General features: G+C 40.3%; 4 protein-coding genes across 8 annotated transcripts; all 4 read left to right on the top strand.

Annotated features, from left to right (window-relative positions):
• On the top strand, window positions 895–4,461 carry LOC109726076 (E2F transcription factor-like E2FE). Of its 5 annotated transcripts, none has more exons than XM_020255539.1 (10): window positions 895–1,170; window positions 1,273–1,393; window positions 1,521–1,598; window positions 1,701–1,754; window positions 1,832–1,952; window positions 2,163–2,164; window positions 2,249–2,321; window positions 2,413–2,474; window positions 2,562–2,967; window positions 4,170–4,461. In XM_020255539.1, exons 1-10 carry the CDS (start codon window positions 1,061–1,063, stop codon window positions 4,289–4,291), a joined length of 1,149 nt encoding a protein of 382 aa, XP_020111128.1. In that variant the 5' UTR covers window positions 895–1,060; the 3' UTR covers window positions 4,292–4,461. The 5 variants fall into 5 exon arrangements, with proteins under 5 accessions (XP_020111128.1, XP_020111111.1, XP_020111096.1 ...); XM_020255522.1 differs by having other exon boundaries at window positions 2,091–2,164; XM_020255507.1 differs by having other exon boundaries at window positions 2,091–2,164; window positions 2,401–2,474.
• LOC109703681 (pyruvate dehydrogenase E1 component subunit alpha-1, mitochondrial-like) lies at window positions 5,942–10,504 on the top strand. Its single transcript, XM_020224399.1, has 8 exons — window positions 5,942–6,753; window positions 6,848–6,927; window positions 7,912–7,989; window positions 8,971–9,066; window positions 9,171–9,242; window positions 9,387–9,440; window positions 9,544–9,609; window positions 10,129–10,504. The coding sequence occupies exons 1-8, from the start codon at window positions 6,060–6,062 to the stop codon at window positions 10,171–10,173; spliced, it is 1,185 nt and encodes a 394-aa protein (XP_020079988.1). The 5' UTR covers window positions 5,942–6,059; the 3' UTR covers window positions 10,174–10,504.
• LOC109728111 lies at window positions 10,645–23,502 on the top strand. Its single transcript, XM_020258430.1, has 7 exons — window positions 10,645–11,470; window positions 12,808–16,512; window positions 16,599–16,691; window positions 19,561–22,597; window positions 22,687–22,740; window positions 23,008–23,111; window positions 23,250–23,502. Exons 2-7 carry the CDS (start codon window positions 13,183–13,185, stop codon window positions 23,289–23,291), a joined length of 6,660 nt encoding a protein of 2,219 aa, XP_020114019.1. The 5' UTR covers window positions 10,645–11,470; window positions 12,808–13,182; the 3' UTR covers window positions 23,292–23,502.
• On the top strand, window positions 26,039–27,354 carry LOC109726136 (probable galacturonosyltransferase-like 9). Its single transcript, XM_020255576.1, has one exon. The coding sequence runs from the start codon at window positions 26,213–26,215 to the stop codon at window positions 27,047–27,049; it is 837 nt and encodes a 278-aa protein (XP_020111165.1). The 5' UTR covers window positions 26,039–26,212; the 3' UTR covers window positions 27,050–27,354.

The following is a 27,675-nucleotide window of genomic DNA, read 5'->3' as shown; positions in this document are numbered from 1 at the left end:
ATATATATATATATTTGTTTGATTCGGTAAAAAAAATGAACGAAAAAAATTTTACGCAGCTTGAATTTTAGTTTTTTATTAAAAAAATAATGAAAAAAAACTTATATTTTTTATTTTCAAAATTTGTAAAAAATTTTTGACAAAAGAAATATTTTTATGTGAGCCAAAAAAAGTAAAAAAGCATTCATACCGGAAGTAAAATTTTAATTTATTTTAGGCCAAATCTAACGCACCTTTACTGCCTACGGGCTTACGGTGGTTAGATTTTTCCAAAAGAAATTGACCCTCCATTTCTACCATGTGTCCGTTGATACAAAAAAGAAAAAAAGAAAAGGGAATCTTTTAACTCATTTACTAAATTAGATTACCTGCATAGAGTCATCTTGGTTGAGTTATTCAATTTTAATTCAAACAAGAAACAGCACCAAGCCTAGGTCATCCGTGGGATGGATGGTTCACCGAACCAAAGCCTACTTCGTTTGAACATCCCTACCAAATTATTGAAGGCGAAATACGTTGGCGGGATCCCAACGCCCAATCCATTAGGAGCGAATCACGTGGCCGCGCCATAGGAGCCACGTGCACTTCCCCCATTTTGATTTCCTCGAAACCCTCGCCTCCTCGGACACCCGAAATTACTTTATTACCCTCACGCCTAAATCATCAACCGCGCGCTAAGCTAATAAACTTCCATAATTAATGTTTGACATTCAATAGGGTCATTATCGTCCAACCAAGTTTTCCCGTGGCGCTCACGGTTCCGAAATTTGAATCCGCGCGGGCCACGCAGGTGCGGGCCCCACTCAGTACCGAGTCCGAGCAGATTAAAAAATAAAAAATAAAAAAAATACCCCAAAGGAGCGGAAAATTTCGTTTTTGAATTCTTTTTTCCAAATCGATCCCACCGCGCCAAATTAAATCCCTCCCTCAATCCAAATCACCGCCTTCTTTTAACGGTCACCATTCCCTCCCTCCTCTCTCCTCACATCTCCTTGTTCTCACCTTCTCCACAGATCTCCTCCTCTTAAACCCTGATAGGAAGAAGACGAAGACGACGACAATGGCTTCGCCGCCGCCGCCGCTGCCGCCGCCGCCATCGTTTTTGGAATCAGGGTGTCGGCATCATGCCTATAGCAGGAAGCAGAAGTCGCTGGGGCTCTTGTGCTCCAAGTAATCTTGATTTTGATCTCGATCTCGATCCCTCTTTTCTATTTTCCCCCAGTTTTTTGGCATTTTTTCTGATTTGTTTGGATTTTTGGTGGGATTTTGTAGTTTCGTGAGCTTATACAATAGGGACGATGTGGAATCGGTGGGCTTGGATGATGCAGCGCGAAGGCTAGGGGTGGAGAGGAGGCGGATCTATGATATCGTCAACGTTCTGGAGAGTGTCGGGGTGAGATCATAGTTTCATGATTCTGATTTTGAGAAAAAAGGAAAAAAACAAAAAAACACAAGTTGATTGGTAATAAAACTAGATTTATCACTTAAAACATTTGGATCGGGTGGATTTGGATTGTTAGGTGCTAGCAAGGAAGGCTAAGAATCGGTATTCTTGGATCGGATTTTCGGGGATCCCAAAGGCCCTCGAAGATCTCAAAGTTAGTTTTCTCTTTCACCTCCATTTTGATTTATGCAGATGTGTTTTCACTTTGGATTAATCTGATTTTTTAGATCCATTTGTTTTTCTTTAATTGGGTTAGGGAAACGCATTAAGGGATATTTATGGCTCCTATTCAGATGATTATTCTACCAAGGTAGGCTAGGATTTTGCCTCTAATTCTCGTTTGTTAAGCAACCATTGGAAATTTATCTCTACTGTGGTTATACAAAGGTTTCGGACGATGAGGATGACGACAAATCAGCAGATCAGATGGTGAATTTTGAAAGTGGAAAGTTGAGTCCAACGTTTAACGCTTCTTCTTCGAGCACTGCCTGTTGTAGGGCAAGATCTGGTATCGTCCTAGATTTCCTCATGTCCCCTCTTAAGTGTCTTGCTTCATTGTACAATATCTTGTTTTCTTTACCTTGTTGAGCTCAGAAAAATGACTCGTGATGTGCTTTAGTGCTTAAGAACTGATTAATTATGCTAGTTACAGATCAGAGAAAAGAGAAGTCGCTAGGCCTACTCACCCGAAACTTTGTTAAACTTTTCCTTACCACAGATGTAAGTCAAATTAAATTCAAATATCCGATCTTGTTAAGATTCTGATGCTTCCTGTTATTGACTGATCTGTCATTCTTTGAGCAGGCTGATACAATCTCACTCGATGAAGCAGCAAAAATACTTCTCGGGGATGGTCACGAGACGGTCAATATGAGAAGTAATAGCACTTTCTTAACATTTTCCATCCATCTTTGTTCAGTTAATTGTTCCGTTGAAACTTATTATCTCCTTTTAAGATAATAATGCAGCTAAGGTCCGGCGGCTGTATGACATAGCTAATGTGTTGTCTTCTATGAATCTCATTGAGAAGGTAAGGTTTCAACTGCTTATGTTTGCAAAAAATGAGAAGAGCTTTTCGGTATCATTCCACTTTGCTCTGCTCTGTTGATTGGTGCAGACTCAGCAGTTAGAGACGAGAAAACCGGCATTCCGGTGGTTGGGCACCAAAGGCAAGCCAAAGGAGGACAACGGTGTGACCATTGCAATACCTCCGGCTCCAAATACGAAGCAGCCAAACAAAAGGGCTTTTGGAACAGAGATTACTAATGTGGATTTGAAGCGGAACAGGTTGAATTCTGCGGTAGACAAGAAACCTAACAAGATGCAGATGAGAAGTGATGATCTAAAGCAGTGCAATCTGACGGCACAGACGCAACTGCAGGACTCCAAGGGTGGTTTTGTTTTTGGACCTTTCCAACCGACAGTCGCGATGAAAGGAGGCGGAGATGGCCAGACAAGCGATGATAAAGTTCGGGACTGGGAAAGTTTGGCTTCTTCCTTCCGACCTCAATATCACAACCAAGGTTTGCTCTTTGTTTTGATTCTTTGAAGGTCTCTTTGCTTACTAAATTAGCTTTGCTAGATACCATTTTATCATGTTGTTGGTAGTTTGTTCCATAAAATAAGCAACTAGTGCATTTTTGAGCAAGAGATCAATTGTCTTCTCCATATAGATATTAGTTGGGCTAGTTAGAAAATAACTACGGAAGTGTTTAGTTATGTTTGTCTAATCTTCAAAACTCAAAAAATATGCACTAGCGTAGTTGCTTTTTGGAGCTCAGACATGTGAGCAGTGAAAGTGTTTCAAAACTCATTACAGATTTTTATGGCTAAGAAAATGAAAACAAAGATTTCATTCCAGTTATAACAAATGTGCAGCATGCATTGTCTTACAGCTTTTACTTCACATGATTAACATGGTTGGGTGTGCTATGATTTATCCATTCAAATCTAAGAGAGGATAGTATAGCTACAACATTATGCTATATTAACTTCATAATCCTCAACCTTTTAAATAAATGAAAATCACAATTCGTTCACACTTGCACGCTTCAAGTTTTAAAGTATATCTCTTTAAAACAAATTCATAATTTACATATATATATATATATATATATATATATATATATATATATGTATGTATGTATATATATATAAAAATTCATAATTTACCCTATGCTTATGCTTATTTTTTCTTTTTTATTTTATTTCATTTTTCAATTTTTCTCGAGGCTTTGTTGCCTTAGGTTATAGCTCAGTTTATTTTCTAAATGAATGAAGCGGTAGCATGCTACCTTCCTCTCAAAAAAAAAGTTTTAAAGTATCTCTCTTTCAGAATGAAATTGGCAATGGAAACATCAAATTTCTTTGCTATACCATTTGTTGCAGCAGCAGGAAATCTAAATTTCCTAATGATGATATGTTCTTCTCCAAAGATTTTCTTTTACATCTTCATTGTGCCCTAGTATGAAGAATAAGATGTCAAAATTTGACCGCCCAAGAAGATTTTGTCATGGAGAGGTGAAAACCCAAATATGTAAAATATACGGTATTGCTATTTATGCTAGTATAAATAAAAGAATGATCATACAGACGTCCTAATAGACTTTGAGTTGTGCTTAATGCAATCTTAAATGCTAGACAAAATTGAAATTGCAAAGCTAAAAGTTGCTAAATTAGAAATTACATCTATCAAACTATTTATTCATTTCATCTCATTATGCAGCACTCAGTGAGCTATTTGCTCATTACATGGAGGCGTGGAAGTCGTGGTACTCAACAATGGCTCAGGGAAGCAGTGCATTGCAGTTGCCCTGTAGCAACTCCGTCTTTAACCAGCTGTTGTAGATCAACCTGGATTCCACCTGGTCCTTGGATGGCCTTAACTCAATTCATCTGTACAATAATTTGTCAAAATACATCTTGTCTTGGCCTTTGGCTTGGGGTATTCACTCAATACTTCAGCTCAATGCTGTCTTCACAAACACAAATCTCAAATCAACTGTCTTGCTTCTTAACATAGTCAGCTTACTGATGTATCTATTGAAATTCTCAAGTCATCCATTTAAATTGCTCTTTTCTCTCCTGATTAAAGTTTTGGATTATTATACTTGCTGGAATGAGGATGATGGTTTTTTTTTTTTGAGAGAAAGGTAGCATGCTATTTGCTTCGTTTATTTCATTTAGAAATAAGCTTAGCTAGAAATGTGAATCAATCAGGATTTGAACTTGGGTTTCGGGTACTAATCATCGAGCCCTTTTGCCACTTGCATTAGGGACGGTCAGTAATGAGGATGATGGTTGAAGGTGGTTTCACAAATGATCCTGTTGTTCGACATTATTGACAATGCTAGAGGTATGCTTCAATTACCTGTAAGATGTTTGATAGGGTTTGATAATCTACTATGCTTTTGTTCTTGTTTTATGACCAACATTCAAAATTTTGCAGAAAAATAATCAGAGTTTTTCTCATGTTTAAAATGTTTTAACATTAGTTTTCAGCAGCTGATGAGTGCATATCTTTGGCTATATTTATGGGAACTGTTTAATTTTGTTGATCTGTTTTTGGTTGTGTCGCTGGTGATGAATTATATTGATGCTGATTCCGGTGAAGGTGATAGAAAATATAAGAACTTATTGATAGATGGCATTGTTGCCTAATCTTTTACTTAAGCATAATCTTGGGCGCACGCTCAATTGTAATAGCGTTGTTGCCTAATGTTAGGCAAAGAACTTATTAATAGACAGCATGATTTGTGGTGTTTTGTTGCGGAGGTATTTCTTCAGATCATGCTCTGCATATTTCACTCCTGTGGAAAAACCTACGGGGAAATAGATAACAAAATCATTGACAAACACGATTGAAATAAAGATCGTGGTGATCCATTTAAGAGAGTGGAGATTATAGATTCAGGTGGTGACAGGGTTAGAGAGAGAGATTATGGTACAGAAGGTGACCTCGTGCCTCAGCCATCTGTTGATGGCCATTGGAAGTAGCTTCGACCTCGTTTACTGAAAACAAAAAAAAAATTGAGGCCACGGCTGCGGCGGCGACACGAGAGAGACGAGATAGAATGAGGGCAGTAGCCTGAAGAGCAGTGCACTTTTATCGGAGATCAATTTTTGCACTATAGTGCCTCTAATTTACTACAATTACGAGGTAGTCCCTGGGGGATGTTGTTTGGTGTAATAACGATGTAATTTTGCGTTTATCTGGCTGACAACCGTGGCGCACAAGTGTTGTCCTGAGCATGACTTTGGGGGGCCGACTAGTTTGATTATTATTATTATTATTATTATTATTATTATCATCATCATTATTTTTGTTGTGAGGAGTTTTACAACTTTTTATTCCATACGGAAAGTCCACCGCACGCATAGAAGGTCCTGGTGAAAACTGTGAAAATGTAGTCGCGCCCGCAATCCACGCACCAACGAAATTCGAGCTCGCTCGAGCCCGACCTGGGGTGCGTTATATATTCGCCTTCTCGATCCGTACCTAGCGAGCCCAAGAAAGCGTCTACTTCACCTCCTCCACTTCTCCCTCCTCACTCCTCTCTCACACCACTCCCCATTACTTCATCTCCTCCGATCCTTTCCTCCCCAAGAACCCGCCATGGCCCTCCTCCGCCGCTTCGTCTCCTCCTCCCCTTCCACCTCCACCCTCCTCCGCTCCGTCTCCCACTGCCCCCGCTTCTTCTCCTCCGCCTCCGAGGACCAAACCCTAATTATCGAGACGAGCGTCCCCTTCACGGGGCACAAGATCGAGACCCCCTCGCGCTCCGTGGAGACCACCCCCAAGGAGCTCCTCTCCTTCTTCCGAGGCATGTCCCTGATGCGGCGCATGGAGATCGCCGCCGACTCCCTCTACAAGGCCAAGCTGATCCGCGGCTTCTGCCACCTCTACGACGGCCAAGAGGCCGTCGCCGTGGGCATGGAGGCCGCCATCACCAAGAAGGACTCCATCATCACCGCCTACCGCGACCACTGCATCTTCATCGGCCGCGGCGGAACCCTCGTCGAGGCCTTCGCCGAGCTCATGGGCCGCACCGCCGGGTGCTCTAATGGTAAGGGCGGATCCATGCACTTCTACAAGAAGGACGCGCGGTTCTACGGAGGCCACGGGATCGTTGGGGCGCAGATTCCGTTAGGTTGCGGCTTGGCCTTCGCGCAGAAGTACTCCAAGGAGGACACAGTCAACTTCACGTTGTATGGCGACGGGGCGGCGAACCAGGGGCAATTGTTCGAGGCCCTCAACATGTCGGCGCTTTGGGATTTGCCCGTGATTTTGGTTTGCGAGAACAATCACTGTGAGTTCACGAAAAGTGAAACCAGGGAAGCAGAAATAACGCTGCAGGATTGTGTGTTTTGGTTTTCTGATTGCTTTCTTCTTGGCTCTTGCAGATGGTATGGGGACGGCGGAGTGGAAGGCGTCTAAGAGCCCGGCCTACTACAAACGTGGCGACTATGTTCCTGGCCTGAAGGTTTTAATCCCCTTGTCTTGTATTCTCTTGATCACAGTGAATTCTTATTATTGTCGAAGCTGTATGTTTAGTTGTAACTTAATATAATCAACTTTAGCAGCTCTAGTTTTGTCCGTTACATTGATACTTAATCCATGTAAATCACCTTCTCCTTTTCCCTGGAATGGAGTTATGACTTCTGAGCGTACAGGTATTCTCGGCTAATTTTTTGTTAACCTTGTTTTATGCTTCTTGAGATTATGGATGTTATTAACTACTGTAAGTTAGGTCTTCATCTCATCCTCGCATACCATATATCTTTCATATGTTTGTCGGATATTTTCTTTATTGATCACCAAAATTTTGCTGCATGGTTTGGACCTAATAGCATAACTTGGAGGCTTGGTGCCTCCATTTCTTTTTATTTTATGGTTAATCTTGCCAATAATGAAATGGTTCATCCTTCATAATCAACCATCTGATTCCTGAAACTTTTGCATTATGAACGGTTCATGGAGTATGAATCTAGTTTTCTGGTTCATTGACAATAGAAAGTATGTTTTTGTAGCGCGGAAAAAGATAAAGATGAAGGAGAAATTTTACCGTCTCAGAGGATATTTGGCACCACTTCTTCTTTTTTTTACCCCCAGATCTTCTGTTCTTAGATTTTTAACTTGAATCAAACATATATGCCTTCTGTATTTTTGCTTCTCTATCTTCTTTTTGTTCTTTTTTGTGGTTGCTCTGCGTACCTGCTGATCAGAATTATAAGAAGAAAGGCATGGCATCCTCCACAACCCCCCCCCTGCCAAAAAAAAAACACCCAATAATCCCTTATTAGATGGTACCGCACCTACTTGTGGAACTCTACTGATGCCTTGTGCTGTGTTATTCCTGTGATCGAGAGGAGACAGTATTTATGTATTCATTTTAAGTATTGCTTTTAGCCTTTTACAATGCAGTATGTAGGATGAATGCCGTCATGCTTACTGTTTTCTGATGCAGGTTGATGGCATGGATGCTCTTGCTGTGAAGCAAGCATGCAGATTTGCGAAACAACATGCTCTTGCCAATGGACCAATTGTGAGTTCCTGAGTGACAATGGTTTTTTTGTTTTTTTTTTAATACTTTCATTCATGATAGCTTCTTATGTTTTCTATTTTGTTGATTTTGTTATATACCATTAACTTTTGTATGTATACTATTTAAAATTCAAATGAATCTAGTTTTGACTGTTTTAAAACAATTAGATAAACACATTGTTTGAACAGAAATAATGGAAATTTCTGCATGGGGCATGATAAGTGCTCTGTGCTCTTACTATACAATTAAATGTTGGCCTTTCCACAGGAAAGGCATTGGTTGGTCAAGTATAATAATTGAGCCTATAATGCTATTTAATTCAAATATGTATTTGTGTAAGATAGTCCATGCTAGGGGTGGCACAACGTAGCCTGATTCAGTTGACTGATCTGAGTTGGGTTGGAAAATAAGAAGGTGCGAATATTTTTCTATTTGTTATTTATAATTTGAGGTTGGTTTAGGGGTTCTAGAATTTGGATAAACCGGCCCTTTTTGCTTGAATCCTGAGTGCTTTCGTGTAGAGTATACATCTGTTACTTGGTTTTAAATTCTTGGATTTGTTCTCTCTCTCTCTCTCTCTCTGCTTTACACAGTCATTCAAATCACAATGAATATTTTATTGCAACATATAAGCTATAATTTGAATTAGTAAGGACCTTTAATTTTTTGTTTAAATTAGGTGAACAACCTTGTCAAAATCATGTAGCATCCTGTCTGGGAAATTTGACATCCATGTTATGATTGCACTTGGTTTTGCCTCTTGTGTACATACTTATGCAGAGTGGTGAACCTTGTGTTATTGTTGCTGGAAAGTTCATTGTTGTTTAGTTGGCATCCCAACTTGTTAGATCACTGTATGTGTGATTTTATTTTATTGAAGTATTAGGCCATATTCAATATTCTGAATTTTTGAGTAATACTTGCACATTTCGTCAATTAATTTGCATTCACGCCATATAATATTCTTCTGGAAATCTTCAGATTCTCGAGATGGATACTTATAGATACCATGGGCACTCTATGTCAGATCCAGGCAGCACATACCGCACTCGAGATGAAATATCTGGAATAAGACAGGTCAGTATACCTGTGCTGTCTACTTGTTTAGTGGAAATCTTCAAATTCTTGAAACAAGCTCTATAGTCCCTTTGAGAGGGCTGATTGATTTATATTATCCACAGGAGCGCGATCCAATTGAAAGGGTTAGAAAGCTGATATTGTCTCATGACCTGGCTTCTGCTTCTGAGCTCAAGGTATATATTGTTGAAATAGGACAAGCCATGATGAGTCCTGTGCTTCAATAGGACCAAATTCTATGATGAAAAACTTAAAGATATTAATCTACTGAAGAATATATATATGAATATAGTAATGATGATCACTATATTATGTCTCAGGATATGGAGAAAGAAATCAGAAAAGAAGTAGATGATGCCATTGCCAAGGCGAAGGTTGCAACTATATCAGAAATTATTGTTTTTAATACATTTTTCTTTAAATACTTCTAATCGAGCTTTACTTTTGTGATTATGTTTGCCTCTTCACTATTTGCAGGAAATCCCTATGCCCGATCCTTCTGAGCTCTTCACCAATGTATATGTGAAAGGTTATGGAGTAGAGGTACACTCATCTTTCCTTCCTACTCTATTACTTTCATGATTTCATCTTCTTTTGTTGTATTTATCTTCTCTGAGCATCTTGTATTCCATCTTGTTCAATTTTAAATGTAATGAAGCTTTCAGCCAGAAAGTGTGTCACTCTCACTCTGAAAGCCAATCAGACAAATCCTAGTATTTTACATCATTTTGTTCATTCTCAGAGTGTGGATCAAGGATAATGTGCTTTGTATTGTGTCTGTAAGTAATGGTTATCTTGTCTATGCTTGAGTTGGCATTTTATCTTGATACTTGGTGCGGTTGGTACAAAATCATCCCAGTACAACATGGTTTGATAGTGCATAGTCTCCTTGCATGCACATGCATACTGTTACGCGCATGTCAATTATCTGTTTCTGAAGGGTTATTGAATTTATTGTTTTCTTTGCAGTCATTTATCTGTTACGCGCATGTCAATTATCTGTTACGCGCATGTCAATTATCTGTTTCTGAAGGGTTATTGAATTTATTGTTTTCTTTGCAGTCATTTGGTGCAGATAGGAAAGAGGTGAGAGCTATTCTCCCTTGAAATCAGCTAGTCTTATTCATTGCTCTGTCTACTTGCCTTAGAAAGTCTTGCACGTGCTTAGGAAATAAAGATGGAAGGTGAATAATCCGTCGAATCTCAGATTTACATCCCATAAAATGTTTTGTATAGAAATATGTATTTTGAGATACAAGGGCTGTTCTTTGTTGCTGCTATATAATTTGGCTGGAATATTGATTTAGCTTATTGACAGCCCTTACCTATAGTTATTTCTTGTGGCGTTTGAATATCCATTTATTTTGACACCATATGGTCCCTCTTTCGTATTGCTTGTTCATTGCTTCTTGCAAAGAATAAGTTGTGTTCTTAGGCCTCACTTGTCTATTCTTCTATTCCGGAGCTAAAATTTTATCCGATTTTATATGCTTGTGAATGGACTAAGCTGCTTTCATCATTGTTTGTTGGCGAGTCATAGATGTTTTATCTTTTGCTGCTGAAAAAATGATGCATATTTACAGACTGCAAGTAATCTACCATTTGTTCCATTTAATTGCGTAGAATCTGAGTTTCAAAAATTACGTAATCGCAATTGCATGGATTCTGGCTATATAGTGATGACAAAATAAATACTTGATGAAAAAAATCTGTATTACCACTTCAAGTTAATTAATTTGTGATTATACTTTATGACTGCTACACATAACTATTGTGGTAACAAACTTAATCATCACCTTGTTTTTATTTTACCACCAATGATACATTTTCTTAGAGTGCTTGAATTTCCATTTGGTATTAAACTTTTTGTTACGTGTTTTGTTATGGGTTGCTGCTCGTGTTGCGCGAGTCTTTGCTCTAAATTTCGCTTTTCCTTTCGAAAAGAATAAAACAAGAAGACCTAGAAATTGGAGCTTCCGTCGCTGAAAGGAGCGTTTCAGCTTTACTCCGACAGATTACTCGTGTTTTATTGAGATGAAATAAACCTCGTAACTGCTCTTGCTCCAGTATTATACTTCAAGTTGCCTGGTTTTATTATTCGAGTTGTTGCGAAGCCCATCCTTTTCCTGCACGAGCCTCCCCATGGCGATCTTCCATCCTTTTCCTGCACGAGCCTCCCCATGGCGATCTTCCGACGTTATTTGTTTATCATCAGCAGCAATTATTCGTGGGCAAGCTAAGTATTGGTGAAACATTTTATAATTAGCTAAGCTCTCTTATTATTTGATGGGTAGGCTTTTTCAAGATGAACAAAGCACGGGACAGCCAGAGGACGCCAGAGAAAATACCAGTTTATTTTGCTTGAATCGTTCAACGATTCTCCAAATTAAACAGGAGAAGAGAGGTATCTACTAAGTCACCAATGAGAAGCATGTGACAACGGAATTAGTTAATATAAACTGCAAATTGTTTAGATAATATATAATTTATGACAAGTAGACGCCAGTTCTTGCGCAATGATTTTAATTTATTATGACCTCTTGCATTTTCGGTAAAGAAATAAGAGAATACAAGTTTCCAGATTGGCCAAGTCAATTATAGGTATAAATTTGTGGGAATTATTATGGTAGGAATCTTACAAGCCTGCACAAAAGGAAGACAAAAGATTAAGACAACGGAAACGCAAGGATGATAAACTGAATTATTACAAGACATTTTAAATTAACCAATTTGAGAATTTTTTTGCTTGTGTTTTATTGGTTGATATACTCCAATCCTTTAAAAAAAAAAAGATAAAAGATAAAACATCTAGGAGTGAAAGTGAGCCTAGTAGAACTAAGTCTACTATCATTCCTTTGTGGCATAACTTGCTCAAGATCGGGTCAATATCGCCCAACTGAGCTCAAACTTATAAGATAGAGGGGTAATTTCAAACATACCACTTTCCTTGAAATCGAAAATATCGTGTATATTCTTTTAAATATATAAATTTAGTACAACTACTCACTGTCTTGATTAAAAGAGATCAAGTTAAGTTAATGAATCGACTATTTTATCTTCAACTACCCCTTGTAGGGCAATAAAATAATCCATGTTGTTCTTAATATTTTATTAGAATATAGTTTTTAATTTTATAACTTATGGAAAAGTTTTTTAATTTTTTATTTAAGTGCGTGACTGTGATCTATCGTTTTTCTTTTATTAATTTTTTATTTAAAAATTCTGCTATAATTATGAAAATTGTTTTCCTGATGGCAAGTTTGCCAACCTCTTGGCTTATTTCGGTAATCCATCAAATTTGTATGAGTTTTCGGCTAGTAATTAAAGGCATTAATATTTCTGATATTTACAAAAATATTAGTGTTTTTTTTTTTTAAAAATATGATATATTATCCCTTTCGTTCATTCTATTTACAAATAAACTTAGCTTTAAATGTGAAGCAATTAGGCTTCCAACTTGCGATATCAGATAATCAAGTTTTTCGTCACTTACGCCAGAGATAGTCAGTTATAAAAAAAAGGTAAAAAACAGTAATTGATACTCAGGTTCCAATTTTAAATTTTAGTTGTTTTATATTTTCAGCTAATTTTATATTTGAAAAAAAATAAACAAATCAAATAGCATGTTATCTTTCTCTTACAAAAAAAAACTCTATTATAAATATATTAGTTTTATTTTAAAATTTGAGGAGGCACTGATGAAATTATAGCTTCTTATATTATGCCTAAAAATGTAAGCAGAAAATCAAATGCATGCAAACGTGAAGTGCTGCAGTCTCCTCTCAGTCAATTTCCTGCCCCCCGCCTTCCCTGCTCTTCTGTCTCCTCGGCGATGTCGACCTTCGCGGATTCTGCCGCTGGTTTTTCTCATCCCAACCCTTTTTAGCATTTCCCTTTTTTATTTTCGTATCAATCCTTCGTCTCCTAAAACGTTTAGCTGTACCTGCTCTATCTATCTCTTCTTGTGTTGTAAATTTTCTTTTTCTTTGATTAATCCAAAATACTCCATCCATTGATGTCCTCCGCTGAAAGAAGAAAACTCCCAACCAATTTCTTTAGACTTTGTTTTGTTCTTCATCCGAACCACCTCAGACCCAGTTTGTAGATTAAGTTTCGATGGCCGGAACTTCTGAGCCTGCTGCTGTCTCGGGGAAAGACCAACTCCAGAAACTGCTCGATCAAGAAGATACGATCCTGAGGCGGGTTTTCAACGCAAATATCGCGGATGTCAAGTCTCTCTTGGAGGGTATAAACAGGCTGATAAGAGACACGAACGGAGGAGATGACACCTACAATCTGAAAGCGTCTCTCCGAGAGCTGAGAGAGATTGCTTACGACACTGAAGACTTGCTTGATGAGCTGATGTTTTTCTCTGGGAAGTACAGCCGGCAAGGCACTACTGGCTTTTTGTCTGGGGCTGTGCAATTCGTCAAATACCTGTCTGCTCGCTGCCGCGTATTCATGCAGGTCCGGGAAATGAGAGCTCGCCTTCGCGCCATCGATCAGAGGAACTTGACGGTGACGAACTTCTCCGATCGGGAGAAGCCGGCCAATCTCACAAGGTACAGATTGGATGAGCACCAGTTGGCTCCTCTTTTCTTCGAGGAAGCCGATTTCGTCGGCACCGATGAGCCGAAAAAGGATATGATTCAATTGTTGATGGCAGGAGAGGTGACTTTGAAGGTGATTTCTGTGGTGGGGATGCCTGGATCGGGCAAGACCACTCTCCTGAGAAGCGTCTTCAACCATGAAAACGTTAGAGGGTCGTTTGAGTACCATGCGTGGATCATCGTGACCCCCGAGTACTCGATCAAGGAGCTTCTGAGAAGCACTTTGAATCAGATCTTCGAGGAGAGGCAGGAGCCGATGCCCGCGAGCACCAATATCATGAGCGAGTTTCAGCTGGTGGAGATGATAAGCCGCTGTCTCAGAAACAGAAGATACATTTTTGTCTTTGACGATGTGTGGAGTTCCGGGTTTTGGGAGTATTTCAAGTACGCACTTCCCGATAATAACTGCGGTAGCCGCATTGTGGTTGCTTCACGAAGCGCTGAAGTTGTTTCAGCTTTCAAGGTTTCTAGTGATAACTCTGGGAGCGAAGCGAAAAAGGGGCTCGACTCTGATTCAAAAGATGTTCATCATTATTATCTTAGCCCACTTCCTCGTAATTATGCTTGGTCGCTCTTCTGCAAGAAAGCTTTCCAATCTGAGTCCTGTCCTCCGGAGCTGGAGTACCTCTCGTGGAAAATCATTGAGAAGTGTTCGGGTTTGCCTCTTGTAATTGTGGCGATTGGCGGGCTACTATCAACGAAGGGGAGGAATGTCGAGGCTTGGAAGGGAATGCTTGAGAGCCTCGATTGGGAAAAAGATGAATGCCCTCCATTCATGCATGTTATGAGGTTGGAGAAAAGTAAAGGCCCTGAAGGTGTGCATGTTATGGAAACGGAGGTAGCTAAAAGCTCCAACATTGAGAATGCTATAGGGGTGGAGAATGGTAAAAGCCGTGAAATTGAGCGCGTTAGGGGGGTGGAGAAAGATAAAAGCCGGGAAACTGAATATGTTATGGGGCTGGAGAAAGGCAAAAGCCCCGAAATTGAGCATGTTAGGGGGACGGAAAGAGCTAAAAGCCCCAAAACTGAGCATGCTATGGCGGTGGATAGAGCTAAAAGCTTTGAAATGAAGCATGTTATGGGGGCGGACAGAGCTAAAAGTTCTAAAATTGAGCATGTTATGGGGGCGGACAGAGCTAAAAGCTCTAAAATTGAGCATGTTATGGTGATGAATAGCTCTAAAATCCCTGAAATTGAGCATGTTATGGGGAGGGAGAAATATAGAATCTCTGAAATTCAGCATGCTAGGGGGACAGAGAAAGTTATAGACCGCAAAGTTGAGCATGTTACAGGGGTGGAGAGAGCTAAAAGCCCCAAACTCGAGCATGTCATGAGGATCTTGTCCATCAGCTACAAAGACTTGCCTTACAACCTGAAATCTTGTTTCTTGTATTTCAACATGTTTCCGAAGAATTATTCCATTAAACGTGTGACGCTGATCCGGTTATGGATTGCTGAAGGATTTGCAAGAAGCGAGGAAGGAAAAACTTTAGAAGAAGTTGCAGTGGGCTATCTCAATGAACTGATGCAGAGGGGCATGGTTCAAGTATCAGAATCTTATGATTATGGAAGGGTAAGGACCTGTAGAATTCACAATCTGTTCCGAGATATCATCATCTTAAAATCAGAGGAGGAAAACTTTGGCTCCTCTCTTACTAGAGAGGTCAAAAAGATCGAAGGGACGGTTCGGCGCCTCTCTATTTTCGAAGCCAACGATGATCTTCTTCAAAATACAAGAGCTTCCTACCTTCGTGCTGTGCTTTTCTTTGGATCAAATGCCATAGGTTTCCCGTCCATGCTTGACGTTTTCTGTAGATTTAAATTACTGAGAATCTTAGACCTAGAGGGTGCACCTATCGAGATGCTTCCAAAACAGTTTGGCAGTTTATTGAACTTGAGGTATTTGAGCTTGAGGAATACGAAGGTCAGTGAGCTTCCCAAGTCCTTGAGAAAGCTAATAAACCTACAAACATTGGACCTCAAAGGCACCTATGTATCTGAGTTGCCCTCACAGATCATCAAGCTCAAAAACCTACGCCATCTTCTTGCTTATCGCTATTACATAGGACAAGAACCGCCATACTACTATGCTCTTGGCATTAAAGTTCCTCAAGGAATAGGGAGACTAGGAGAATTGCAGAAGCTAATATATCTTGATGCAAAACAAAATAACGGCGTACTTAGAGAATTGGCTGGACTGACGCAACTGCGGAGGTTGGGCATTGTCAATTTGAGAAATCAGGATGGTCCGCATCTTTGCTCATCTGTTTCAAAGATGAAGGAACTTCGTTCTCTTTCGGTATCATCTATTTACATAGAGGAGCAGCATGAGCAGCTTGATCTACAGTATTTTGAACCTCCGGAAAGGCTCGAACGTCTGTATCTAAGGGGTCCTTTGGAAAATTTACCTCCATGGTTTTCCTCTCTCCATAACCTTAAAAGACTGCGACTTAGGTGGTCGAAATTGGCGGAAAACTCACTCGAAGTACTTCATGGACTGCCTAATCTTATTGAACTTGTGCTTGTCCAGGCATACGAGGGGCAGAGATTATACTTCAATCAAGGATTTCCCCAGCTCAAAATGTTTGCTCTTGATCGCTTGGCTAATTTAGAAAGTGTTAATTTGGAAGGAGCGATGCCTAACCTTCAGAAGATTTACATCACGTCTTGTAAGAAATTGTTCACAGTACCAGAAGGCATAGAACAGCTGAGCAGCCTTAAAGAGCTTCACTTGTTTGACATGGATGCACTGATGGGTAGATTAAGAGAGGGGGGTGGCCAAAAGGTCAATCACATTCCTGTTCTCCGCAGCTACCATATGCGAAGATATCTAGGGGCTCCTTTGATATGAAAGTGAAACACAACGGATGGTATGTGATTGCATTTTAATTTTCTTTTTATGAAATTTTGCTAGTTTTTTAGGCTTTGGCTTTGAATATTTGCTTTCTATTTTATAGTGTCGTTGATCTATTAGGTCCTATGGCAGTCAGTACAAGGTGGTTTGACAAGAAGAAGGTTGAATAAATCAATATGCCTAACATTTCATGCCGTGTGATCTTAGAGATTTAAAATTTCATTAACTTCTCTGGTAATTGAAACCGCATTCTCCATTGGGAAAAGAAAAAAAGAGACTGCATTCCAATAGGCATTCATTTTTCTCTTATTTACTTTCTTAGTTTATGTCCTTATAGCTTTGAGATCCATTAGTTATCATATTGTTGCCACGACTGATACTTGTTCTTTATTACTTTATATACCTTTTAGCTATTGATAGCTTTCAGTCTGTTTGACTTTTTTGTATTACCATAAAAGAAGCGGGGTAGAATAGAAAGATTTTGCCATTTTGCTTTGGGTTTACTAACATTGCTTAATTCTTTGAGTTACCACTGATAAACTTGACTAAATATGGACATCTCTAATCATTGAGCTTAACATGATGGTAATCTCAATCAAGTGTCTGTTTCGCCCAACTTCTGCTTATGCTTTGAACTGCAGCTACCTCTAGTGGAGTGTTTGACAAAGAGGAGAGACCAAAGCTTCTGATATGGGGCGGAAGTGAATATGAGATTTGTCCTAAAAGTAGCTCCTATCTAGAGTTTCTAATTCCGTTATAGAGTGAAATTGGAGGAGGAATTTCAAAATAGTGCTTTCCTCAATAGCACTACTCAAACAACACTTCATCGATCATGCAAATCTTTTCTGTTTTATGAAGCATTTTAGGTTCTTTAGTGAAAATCAAATTCTGAAACATAGTTTGAGAAGGCTGCTAAGACCAGAAGGCAGAAAATGTTCACATCAACAAAGCTGAAAGAAAGACCAAACAATTGCTTCCAATTTGATGATTCTCATAATTCTTAAGAGGGGGAGTGCGCTGTCATTCAAAATTCACATAAATTCCTTCTACATACATTCTCCACCTCTAAAACCATTTAGTTAAGCAGATTGTTTACATGACTCGACAGTATTTGTCACTTAGCAACTAGAATATTTTGTGCTATGTCATTTTTTTTCTTTGTTTCCTAAATTTGCAGACCTACTTTGCACCAAATTTGGTATTTGTGGTCTAGGTTCCTCATGAAGCTCTGGTTTTCCTGGTGCGACTCAAATCTCACATCAGAAGAGGATCTATATGATTACATTAACACTTTGAAAAAAATCAAGCTGTTAGCTTCTGTCGGTTAGCAGAACAGTGAAGCCCTTTAAATTCAGATTAAAAAAAGAGGAGACGGCAGAAGAAGAAGAAGAAGAAGAAACAACAGGGAAGCCTCATTTACAGACGTGCCTGCTGTAGTTGCTGATATATTTGGTCGCTAAGCTGTTTTGTCCGTGGTGTATAAATATTTTGCTATCACTTCTTGTAAAAAGCACACTCAAATTTAGATCGAAAGTAATATTATTATGTGTGTATATTGATAAATGTCTACTCTATTGATTCAAATCCTCTTAAATGTGTAGTTGCAGAACTTTATTGTAATCTGATTTCCACTCATTTCATTCAATTAATCTGGCCAATTTGGTGAGGACATTGCAATTCTGTGAAGTCGTTGGTGAAAAAACTAGGACCACTTTGTTTGATAATTGATTTAAAAAGATGTCACGTCATTAAGTCAAGGAGAAGCCAAATTTTATTATTAGGGAACAACTCAACAACCAGCTAAAAAAAAGAGCAAGAGCAATTATGACTCAAAATATTTAGGAAGTCTTAATAGAAGAACCAAAAAATAATACCTAATCCATTTTTTTGGTCCGGTGGTGATAATGAAAAGTGTGATCACATCTGCTTTGCATCCTAACTAGAAGAATCATTTGTTATGGTAGATGCAAGTTTACTACCTAATGTCCTAAAAAGACAAAACAAACCAAAAAAAAATGATCATTCAATGATGTGCCAGTGCTAATTACATTTATTTATCATGTAAGCGTGGTTTCATGTCGAATCACAAACTGCCACGTGGCAAAGTGTAAAGTCTTAACTATGATATATAGGTTTCCTTAATTGAATTAATGCTCTTTATATTGACTTTTAAATTGAAATTTTAGAGTTTAGATAGAAGACTCTTACATTTTTTTTCGTTTTTCAAACGAATAGGTTTCAAATGTGATGCCCAATTTCTCCTAACTTTTTATCTAAATATAGTTAGCTTTCTATTTGTATTGTCTAAAATCATATCCTAAAATTCCCCGTCCCTTAATCTTTCCATTTTGAGTTGTTTGATGATTTATGACCACTATGGCCAATGGTTTCTCCCTCATCTTAGCACGTAGTTTAACTATTTATGTTAATCAAATATTGGCTTCCACATGTTTAAGTTCTCCTAATTTGAAAAGTTGTTTCTTAGGAAGAATGCCTGCAAACGCTAATCTGCATAAGTTACTTGTCATCGCCCTTCTATTTCTAACAAAATTTTAGAATTTTAGTTATTCTAATTTGCTTTACCACCAAAAAAGAATTGCAATCTTATAATTCCTCTTCCCAGAGCCCCCAGAGTTTTTCTCAATCTCTTTTTCTTCCTATAGCTAAAATTTACCCACTAATCTTATAAAAAAAAAGAATTATTACGACGTTCACCATTATATGTTTTTTTTTTTTAGATGATAAAGCAAGTGAAAAAAATAGTAATTCTTGACCGATAATATTTTTTTTAAAAAAAATAAAATACCATTTATTTTGTTTTTTTTAAAAAAAAAAATTTAACTATAAATATAAAATAATTAGACGTTGACTTGAAACTTCCAATACTAATCATTTAATTAAGTCCTCAGTCATCGTGATGTTATAAAATCAGAGGCTATTTTTTGGTTGTTGGCCCGGCCTAACATAACCAGCAATTGGATATATTTAACTCAGTCGCCACCACCATTTGGTGCTTAATTACACGAGAAGACAATTGTGCTCACACAAACCGCGCGCGCGAGGGAGAAAGAGAGAGAGAGAGAGAGAGAGAGAGAGATGCCGGTCGCGGAGATAGCAATTGCACAGAGTTTTGCAGGAAGTGGCCTAGGGAGTCTGGTACTTCCTACACTCCGGAAGTTCCTGTACTGCATCGAGCTGGTGAGAGGCAAACACGCAGGGACCGAAGAACTCAACTCCAATCTAGACGGTCTGAAAGCACTGCTCAGAGACACCGAGGGCAACGGCGGCTCTCAAACGCTGACCATCATGCGCCGCAATCTCACGGAGCTGCGCTACCGCACCGAAGCAGCAGTCGACGCGGCGTCGATCCACCTCGCCCACGCTCAAGATCCCGGCTGCCGCGGATGCCTCTGCAAGTGCGCCCACAACATTTGGAACTCCTGCTCCCTCTGCTCGCTCGCTAACGACATCGTCGACCTCGCCCGCGACGTCGAGCCGTTCAAAAAAGTCATGAGCGAAACTCTATCCAAACGAATGGGCGAGTTCGTTCCCAGACCCGACAACCGAGCGCGGAGCTCCGCGGCTCCGGCCGGCCGGCTGGAAAACCGGCACGTCGCCGACGTCATTGCCGACGCAGTTCTCGTCGGCACCGACGCCCCGCGGAAGGCGCTGTTCGACCTGCTGGTGCCTGCAGGAGAGCAGCGGCCGCGGCTGGACCTGATCGCCGTGGCCGGCGAAAGCGGCGTCGGTAAGACGGTCCTTACGAGGGACGTTTACGAGGACCGGAAGGTGAAGGCATGCTTCGACTGCCATGTTTGGGTCGCAATGGACGTCGCATTGACGGATAAACAGTTCTTGACGAAGGTGGTGAGCCTTCTTTACGGCGAGACGAACCGAAACCTCCCTCGCGGGATCGATAAAATGGAGGTGCAGCAGCTCAGATTGCAAATACACGCGCAGCTTGTGAGTAGAAGGTATATAATCGTCCTCGACAATTTGAACAAAAGAGACGAGGAGCTGACACTCTTCCTGGAACACGCGCTGCCTAAGGATAGCTACGCGCGAGTAATATTCACCACTCTCATTCCGGATTTTCAGCCCCCCTCCAGCCATAATCTCACTACTATAGATCTCAAACGGCTGTCTCCGGAAGAGGCTACGCTCCACTTCTGCAGAAGTACTTTTGAGGCCGAGGAATGTCCTACGCATTTGCGAGATCTTGCGAGAGAGATAGTTGAGCTGTGCGAAGGGTTGCCGTTTGTGATTGCAGTTGTAGGCGGCCTCCTGTCCAAAAGAGAGCGGAGTGACGAGGAATGGGGGAGGTTCCTTGCGGATCTGAGACGGCGTGGGAATATTGGAGTTGTCACCGCAGTTTTAGCCATGAGCATCAACGGTCTGGAAGCCAAACATAAGAACTGTTTATTGTGCTTCGGCATCTTCCCGAGAGGTTGTGCGGTTACGTCCGCCAATCTGATTCGAGTTTGGATTGCTGAAGGATTTGTAGAGGCGGAGCAAGGAGTGGCGGAGGCAGAACGGCCGTTGGAGGACATCGCAAATGGTTACCTCGAAGAACTAAGACAACGAAGGGTTATCCAGCAGGCGGAATCGTATGACTACGGGAGGACGAAAAGCTGGAAGGTTCACGACATTATTCATCAAGCACTCGTCGCAATAGCTGAGGAAGAGAACTTCAGTACAATCTCTATGCGGCATAGCATGCTCAAGTACCGAAACATTCGACGCCTGTCGGTTCAGGACACGATGGAGGAGTTCCCGCAAAGCGTGAGCTTCAAAAGGCTTCGGACTTTGTTCATTTTTAAACAAATTTCCAACATGCCGAGGATCTTTCCTAGCAAGAAGACGTTGAGGGCTTTGAATTTGGAGGGCGCACGGATCGACAGGTTTCCAAAAGAAATAGAAAGCTTGATCTTTTTGAGATATCTCAACTTGAGGAATACAAAGATATCTGAGCTCCCAAATTCTTTGAAGAATTTCAAATTCTTGCAAACCTTGGATCTCAAAGGCACCTGTCTGTCCAAATTACCCAACGAAATCCTAGAACTTAACAGTCTGCGGCATCTTCTTGTTTACCATTATGATACGGCAGAAAGCCCACCATTGATTAACGGCGTAAAAGTGCCGAAAGGAATAGGTAAATTGAAGGAACTGCAGACTCTGTCAGTTGTGGATGCCGACAACGATGGTGACATAGTTGAAGAACTAAAACATCTAAGCCAGCTACGGAGGTTAGGGATCGTGAAACTGAGAGCGGCAGACGCATCCAAGCTGCTCGTATTTGTTCCAGGTATGAGACACCTTTCCTCTGTTTCATTGACGTTGTCGTCCGTTGACGACCAACCTCTTAGTCTACAAGATTTGGCTGCCTCGCGGTGTTTAAAACGACTGTATGTGCGGGGCGAGTTGCAAACATTACCAACTAGCTTTTCCTCTCTTAAGAACCTCGTAAGGTTGCGCCTAAGGGGATCTAAATTGCGAGAAGATCTATTCAGAGTTCTTGAAGGTCTGCAGAGCTTGGCAGAGCTCTCACTGATCCAAGCGTATGACGGCGAACAGTTAGTCTCCAAACAAGGAGGATTCCCTAAGCTAAAGATATTAGATCTTGATCAATTGGATAACTTGATCAATGTGACGGTCGAGGGAGCGATGCCTGGTTTAGAAAAACTGATCATAAGGAATTGTGAAAAGCTTAAAACAGTGCCACTAGGCATTATGCGGCTTACAAATCTAAAAGAGCTCCACCTATTCGAAATGCCGGAGAATTTTCTCTCAAAACTGAGTGGAGGAGAAGATTGCGACAAGGTGAAACACGTCGAGTATATATGCTATTACAAGCAAGGGGTTCCTCGAAAAATACCACCAAGCCACCACCCTGGTATTCGAATTAGGGAGGAGACAACGATTTCTCAGCTGACAAGTACAGATCCTACCAGGAAGGGTAAAGAGATTGCTGAAGAGCCTCCAGAAGAAATAAAACTAGTTACTGCAGAGGCGAGAAATAAATCTTCATTAGAAATCTTTACAGAAGAGTTCCTTGAAATTGTCAAAGGTAGAAAGGTTAAAACTTTATTTTCATCTTTTGTACACTACATGGGTCAGCGAGTTATTGTCCGACTAAATTGCGCTTTGCGCTTGCAGGTTCCAAAATCTCTTATGCTGATATTACCGTTGGCTTGTCAAATCCTATGGAAGGTAATAGTGTTGAGTATAAAAATATACGAGTATCATTTTCTGGTTCTAGAACAATAATTGTTTCATATAATTTGGCATTGTATCAGACTTCCAACGTTATTTAATTTCGGCTTGCGCCTATTAAAACTATGATAGATCGAGTCTTTGAAGAAGGATAGTTGTTTCAAATAATGAAACAAAGAGAGGAGCGTATTTAAGATTCTTACCCACTGATATCTTTATATCAGGACAACAAGCGGTAGCTGACGCATGTTATATACATTGTAGATTTTCAGAAGAATCCTAATGCCGTTGCTGGTGGCGCCCTTTCTCAAAAGGAAGTACAGGTTCTTCTTCAGAACAGAGATACGGGCGCTTCGAGCTCGTCAACTGTATGTCTCCTACACTAACTATATATTCTCACGAGGAGATAATAAAACTAAAAAGAAAAGAGGTTATTTCTTTAATTCACCTAATTATTTGCATGTCTCACCTATTAAGTTTCTTGTTTGATTGTTGATGACCTGCAGGACCTGGTTACGCGACAGCAGAACACGGAAACAACTAAATAGGGGCCATCATGTACAGGAAATTGCTTCGCGGGAGTACGTCGGATTGTTCAGGTCATACATTACAAGATTCTTTTGCAGTGCCATTCACGCTTGCTCGATTACCGAAGTTCGGTGGTGCTAGTTTCAACTAGTTGATATATTTACAATTGATTAGCCAGTTTGTGTATTAGAATTGCACTCTTGTTCAGAAACCTGTAATCATATTCGCAGTATATATTCCTGTCTCTCGTTTAACAATACCTGAATTTACAGTAGAAACAATTATATACAAAACAACTAAAATTTCATTAAAATAAAACGAACGAAAATGTGGCTCTGTTTCGAGAAGGCCAACAGTGAGGGGAATCACCTTACAATGTACTCTACAAGTGGGTGCAAAGCGGGCCAAATTCATGGCCTTTTTTTTACCCAATGAATATAATAGGCCAAATATGGGCCATATGTAATTTCAAGTGCGGTTTAAAAAGCCCATTTTGAAACTTTTTTATTTACAACCCAATATCTAAAGTTTCGGGTTAAAAAGTGGCTAACCCTTTTTGTCCGATGCGGCTACGTTGTTTCTCAGGGTACAAACGTATTAGGTTGTTCATATTACATAGGCCCAGAAATTGCATAGAGCTCTAACGGGGCTATTCTAAGAAGTCAAGTTCCAAACTTTCAATAGCAACATTAGTCCCTAACAAATCCTAATTAATTTACATTTCTAGTTAAATTTTTTTCTAAATGAAATAAACGAAACAGATAACATGCTATATCTATCTCTCAAAAAAAAAAAAAAATAGCCCCCAACGGTTTTTTTATTTCATCACTTCGGCTCCAAGCTTTTCATTTCAAAATTTAGCCCCCAAAACTCTTTTTTCTTTGCGTATTTCTTCTTAATTTTTTTTTTTCTACTTTAGAACACCCCCTAAGGAACCTGCATATATTCACTCCAAAGCTTAAAACTTAATCAATAAATTTCCACACTTATACTAGATTTTCGCCAAAAGAAAAGGGCTATTCAAAAAGCTCCAATGGCATTAATGGCATTTTTATTCCTGCTTGGATACTGATCCAAAAAGGAACCCTTTCGATGCAAAGCAATTTGCCTTTCTATCTGAATAAAAAAAAAGATAATCTATAAATACTGTCTTCAATTACTACACTCCCAGGACATCAAAATCACAGCTTTATGGATGAGGTACTTGGTGAAATCTAATGTATAGAAAAAAAAAAAGAGAATAACTGATCGTCCTAGAGCAAGTGGCAAAAGATTTGATGGTTGGTACTCGAGACTCAAGTTCGAATCCTAATTGATTCATATTTTTAGCTAAGTTTATTTCTAAATGAAATAAACGAAGCGGGTAGCGTGCTATCTATCTCTCAAAAATAATAATAATAATAATAATAATAATAATAATAAGGAGAATATCATGGTATTGCATAAATGTAGAGCTAGACCAACATAGATTGTATTTGGCGAAAATGTCTCTCTGTTGCAGTACTTGTTTTGAGAGCTAGACCAACATAGATCGCATTTTAAAGAGCAATAGATTCCATGCCATAAATAAATAAGTCGTTCACTTACTGACGAAAAGAAAAACAATGTTCCAAATTTGTCGATGGTGTATTTTCATTGCCATCCATTTTTTCAAACGTGGATAGCAATCACTCTTCACATGAAAACCAGACCTTCCCCACCAAACGTATAAGAAATTAAAATTATGAAAAATCAATACAAAGATCTTATCGAGAGATCTCGTGAATATACAAAGCATCAATTACGGTACAATCAATTGACGTGCAAAGTCGTTACAATAATTGAAGTGTATTTACAGGAAATTCTAATTTCTTAGAAGTTTTTCAACTTAATTAAGATGATGTTTAATAGAACTATAAATTCATCGTATTTGCTCAAGTTATTTCACTAAGTTTGATGATGTTTAACAAATTTAATTTGTTTCTAATGAAAATAGATCTACTAATTTTACTCGTCTATAACATCAAATTACTAATACAAAAAGCTTTAATAACCATTGTACCACCCAATTACCACATTTTACTGGAAACTTGAAATGGACGGTTCTGATTAAAACATACCATTCCTGGTATCATCTAGTCCGTCATCTCATCGGCTTTCATGGGCCCCACCCAGGATTTTTTGCCAAGCTGTACTCCTGCTGCTGGCTACCCATTTTCTGAAATGAAAAAATAAGAAAATATTATTTATTTTTTAAAATAAATAAAATATTAATTTACGGCACCAACTATACTTTTTAGCAAATCCAAATCGAAAGCCCAACGCAATGAGAAAGCACACTAATTAATATTTACTCAGTCATATAAACATATTTTGAGAAATAAGAATAATAAAAATGTTTTTTTAAAAAAATAATAATAAAATATAAGATAAATTTTACAAAAATAATTTGATTAGATAAACATATGTATCATCCGATACGCCTGCTATATTTTTTAACTTTATCCAACGCAACAAATGGACAAAAAGGATATCCACCCAATGGGATAACGCCACGTCAGATACGCCACCCGTGTGCTTCCCACGCCACCTTTACTCCAACCCGCTGCACCAACCCCCTATTTACTGCTTACGACACAATTTACTTGTTAACTTATCGCCCCTAGACATGTTTAAGTATGACTGTGTGAGCGTCCTCCTTTTTCTTTTATTTATTAATTATTACGGGTTGTAATCTCGATATCCCCAACCGAAGATGTGACCGTAGAGCGGTTGAGTTTAAAAGGAAAGAAGAAGAGAGAGAATCCGAATGTCCTCTGTGGCATAGCCATTTTAATCCTGCCCCCAAAAAACAAAACCCCCGTTGATCGCACCACCCAGCATTATCTTTTGTTTTCTAATAAAACAAAAACAAGAAGAAGAATAAGCGATTGCTATTCCATACCACTGCGCCGCGGAGGCCATGGCTTCGTCTCCTGCGGCGTTGCTTCTTCTTCTTCTTCTTCTTCTCGTCTTATTCTTCTCGCCATCGTCGGGTGAGGAGGGGAATGGCGGCGGCGTGCTTCCGCGGTTCGCGGAGGCGTCGCTGGTGGCGGGGCTCATCTCCTCCTCCGTCCGCGCCGCGCTGGAGTCCCCGCTCAACTACGCGCGCAGCTACCTCGCCGACCTCCTCCCCGCGTGCGTCCCCCGCGCCATCTACCTCGACTCCGACGTGCTCGCCGTCGACGACGTGCGCCGCCTCTGGGCCACGCGCCTCCCCTCCGCCGCCGTCGTCGCCGCCCCCGAGTACTGCCGCGCCAACTTCACCCGCTACTTCACCCCCGCCTTCTGGTCCGACCCCGCCCTCGGCCCCCGCGCCTTCCGCCGCCCCCGCCCCCCCTGCTACTTCAACACAGGCGTCATGCTCGTCGACCTCCGCCGCTGGCGCGCCGCAGGCTACCGCCGCAGGATCGAGGCGTGGATGGGCCTGCAGCGGCAGCGGAGGATCTACGAGCTGGGGTCTCTGCCGCCCTTCCTTCTGGTGTTCGCCGGGGCGATCGAGGCCGTCGATCACAGGTGGAACCAGCACGGCCTCGGCGGCGACAACGTCCACGGCAGCTGCCGACCCCTCCACCCTGGCCCCGTCAGCTTGATGCACTGGAGCGGGAAGGGGAAGCCGTGGGATCGCCTCGACGCCGCAAATCCCTGCCCCCTCGACCGCATCTGGGCGCCGTACGATCTCTACATCCCCCCTCCTCCTCCTCCTCCTCCCTCTCATGAATCCAATTCATCCTTTTCCCACTCCCTCTCCTCTTGGTAGTAGATTCTCTAAATTTAGATAGAAATTTAGTGAGAGAGGGAGTAACAGTTGAGAGGCAAAAGAATTGGTGGAGAATGAGGAGGATTTGATTATTTTAGGCAATGGTTTGATTGGCTTTGCGTTGCATTCTTTTGCCTTCGTCGTCCATGTACAAAGCGAAGGGATTCAAATTCGATTGAATTCCCTATTGGCATAGAAGGTTAATTCTAGGAAATTTGTCAGCGAACTCATTGGGGATCAGAAAATGTAGCAAATGCTCCTTGTGTTAAATTTTTTACTTGGATGAGTTAAAATTGCGTTTTGAACTAGTGTTAGCATTAAGATTGTTGTGATTGTCATTGTAAATGTAACGACAGGAATCAGGTAGTAAAATATCTGTTGTGGGCACAGGGGTGCGGGCGCCACAATAGCTATGGTAGTAGGTTCAAGATACAGGGGATTTTTTTAAGTGGTGAACCACCTGTTGGCTAAGCTAGCAACAGAAGCTAGTTAGTGCTTTTAATTAACTCTCTTCACTCTGGTATTTATCACTCATTTCGACCCTCAACAAATTTTAACTGGTATCTGCCTAATAGCTCCAAATTCAATTTAAGGTGATTTTAATACGAGAGAGAGAGAGTAGTGTA

The sequence above is a fragment of the Ananas comosus genome, linkage group 2 (genome assembly GCF_001540865.1).
Source record: "Ananas comosus cultivar F153 linkage group 2, ASM154086v1, whole genome shotgun sequence".
Lineage (NCBI taxonomy): Eukaryota > Viridiplantae > Streptophyta > Magnoliopsida > Poales > Bromeliaceae > Ananas > Ananas comosus.
The sequence above is the reverse complement of the archived record's forward strand: the minus strand, read 5'-3'. Positions and strand labels throughout refer to the sequence as shown.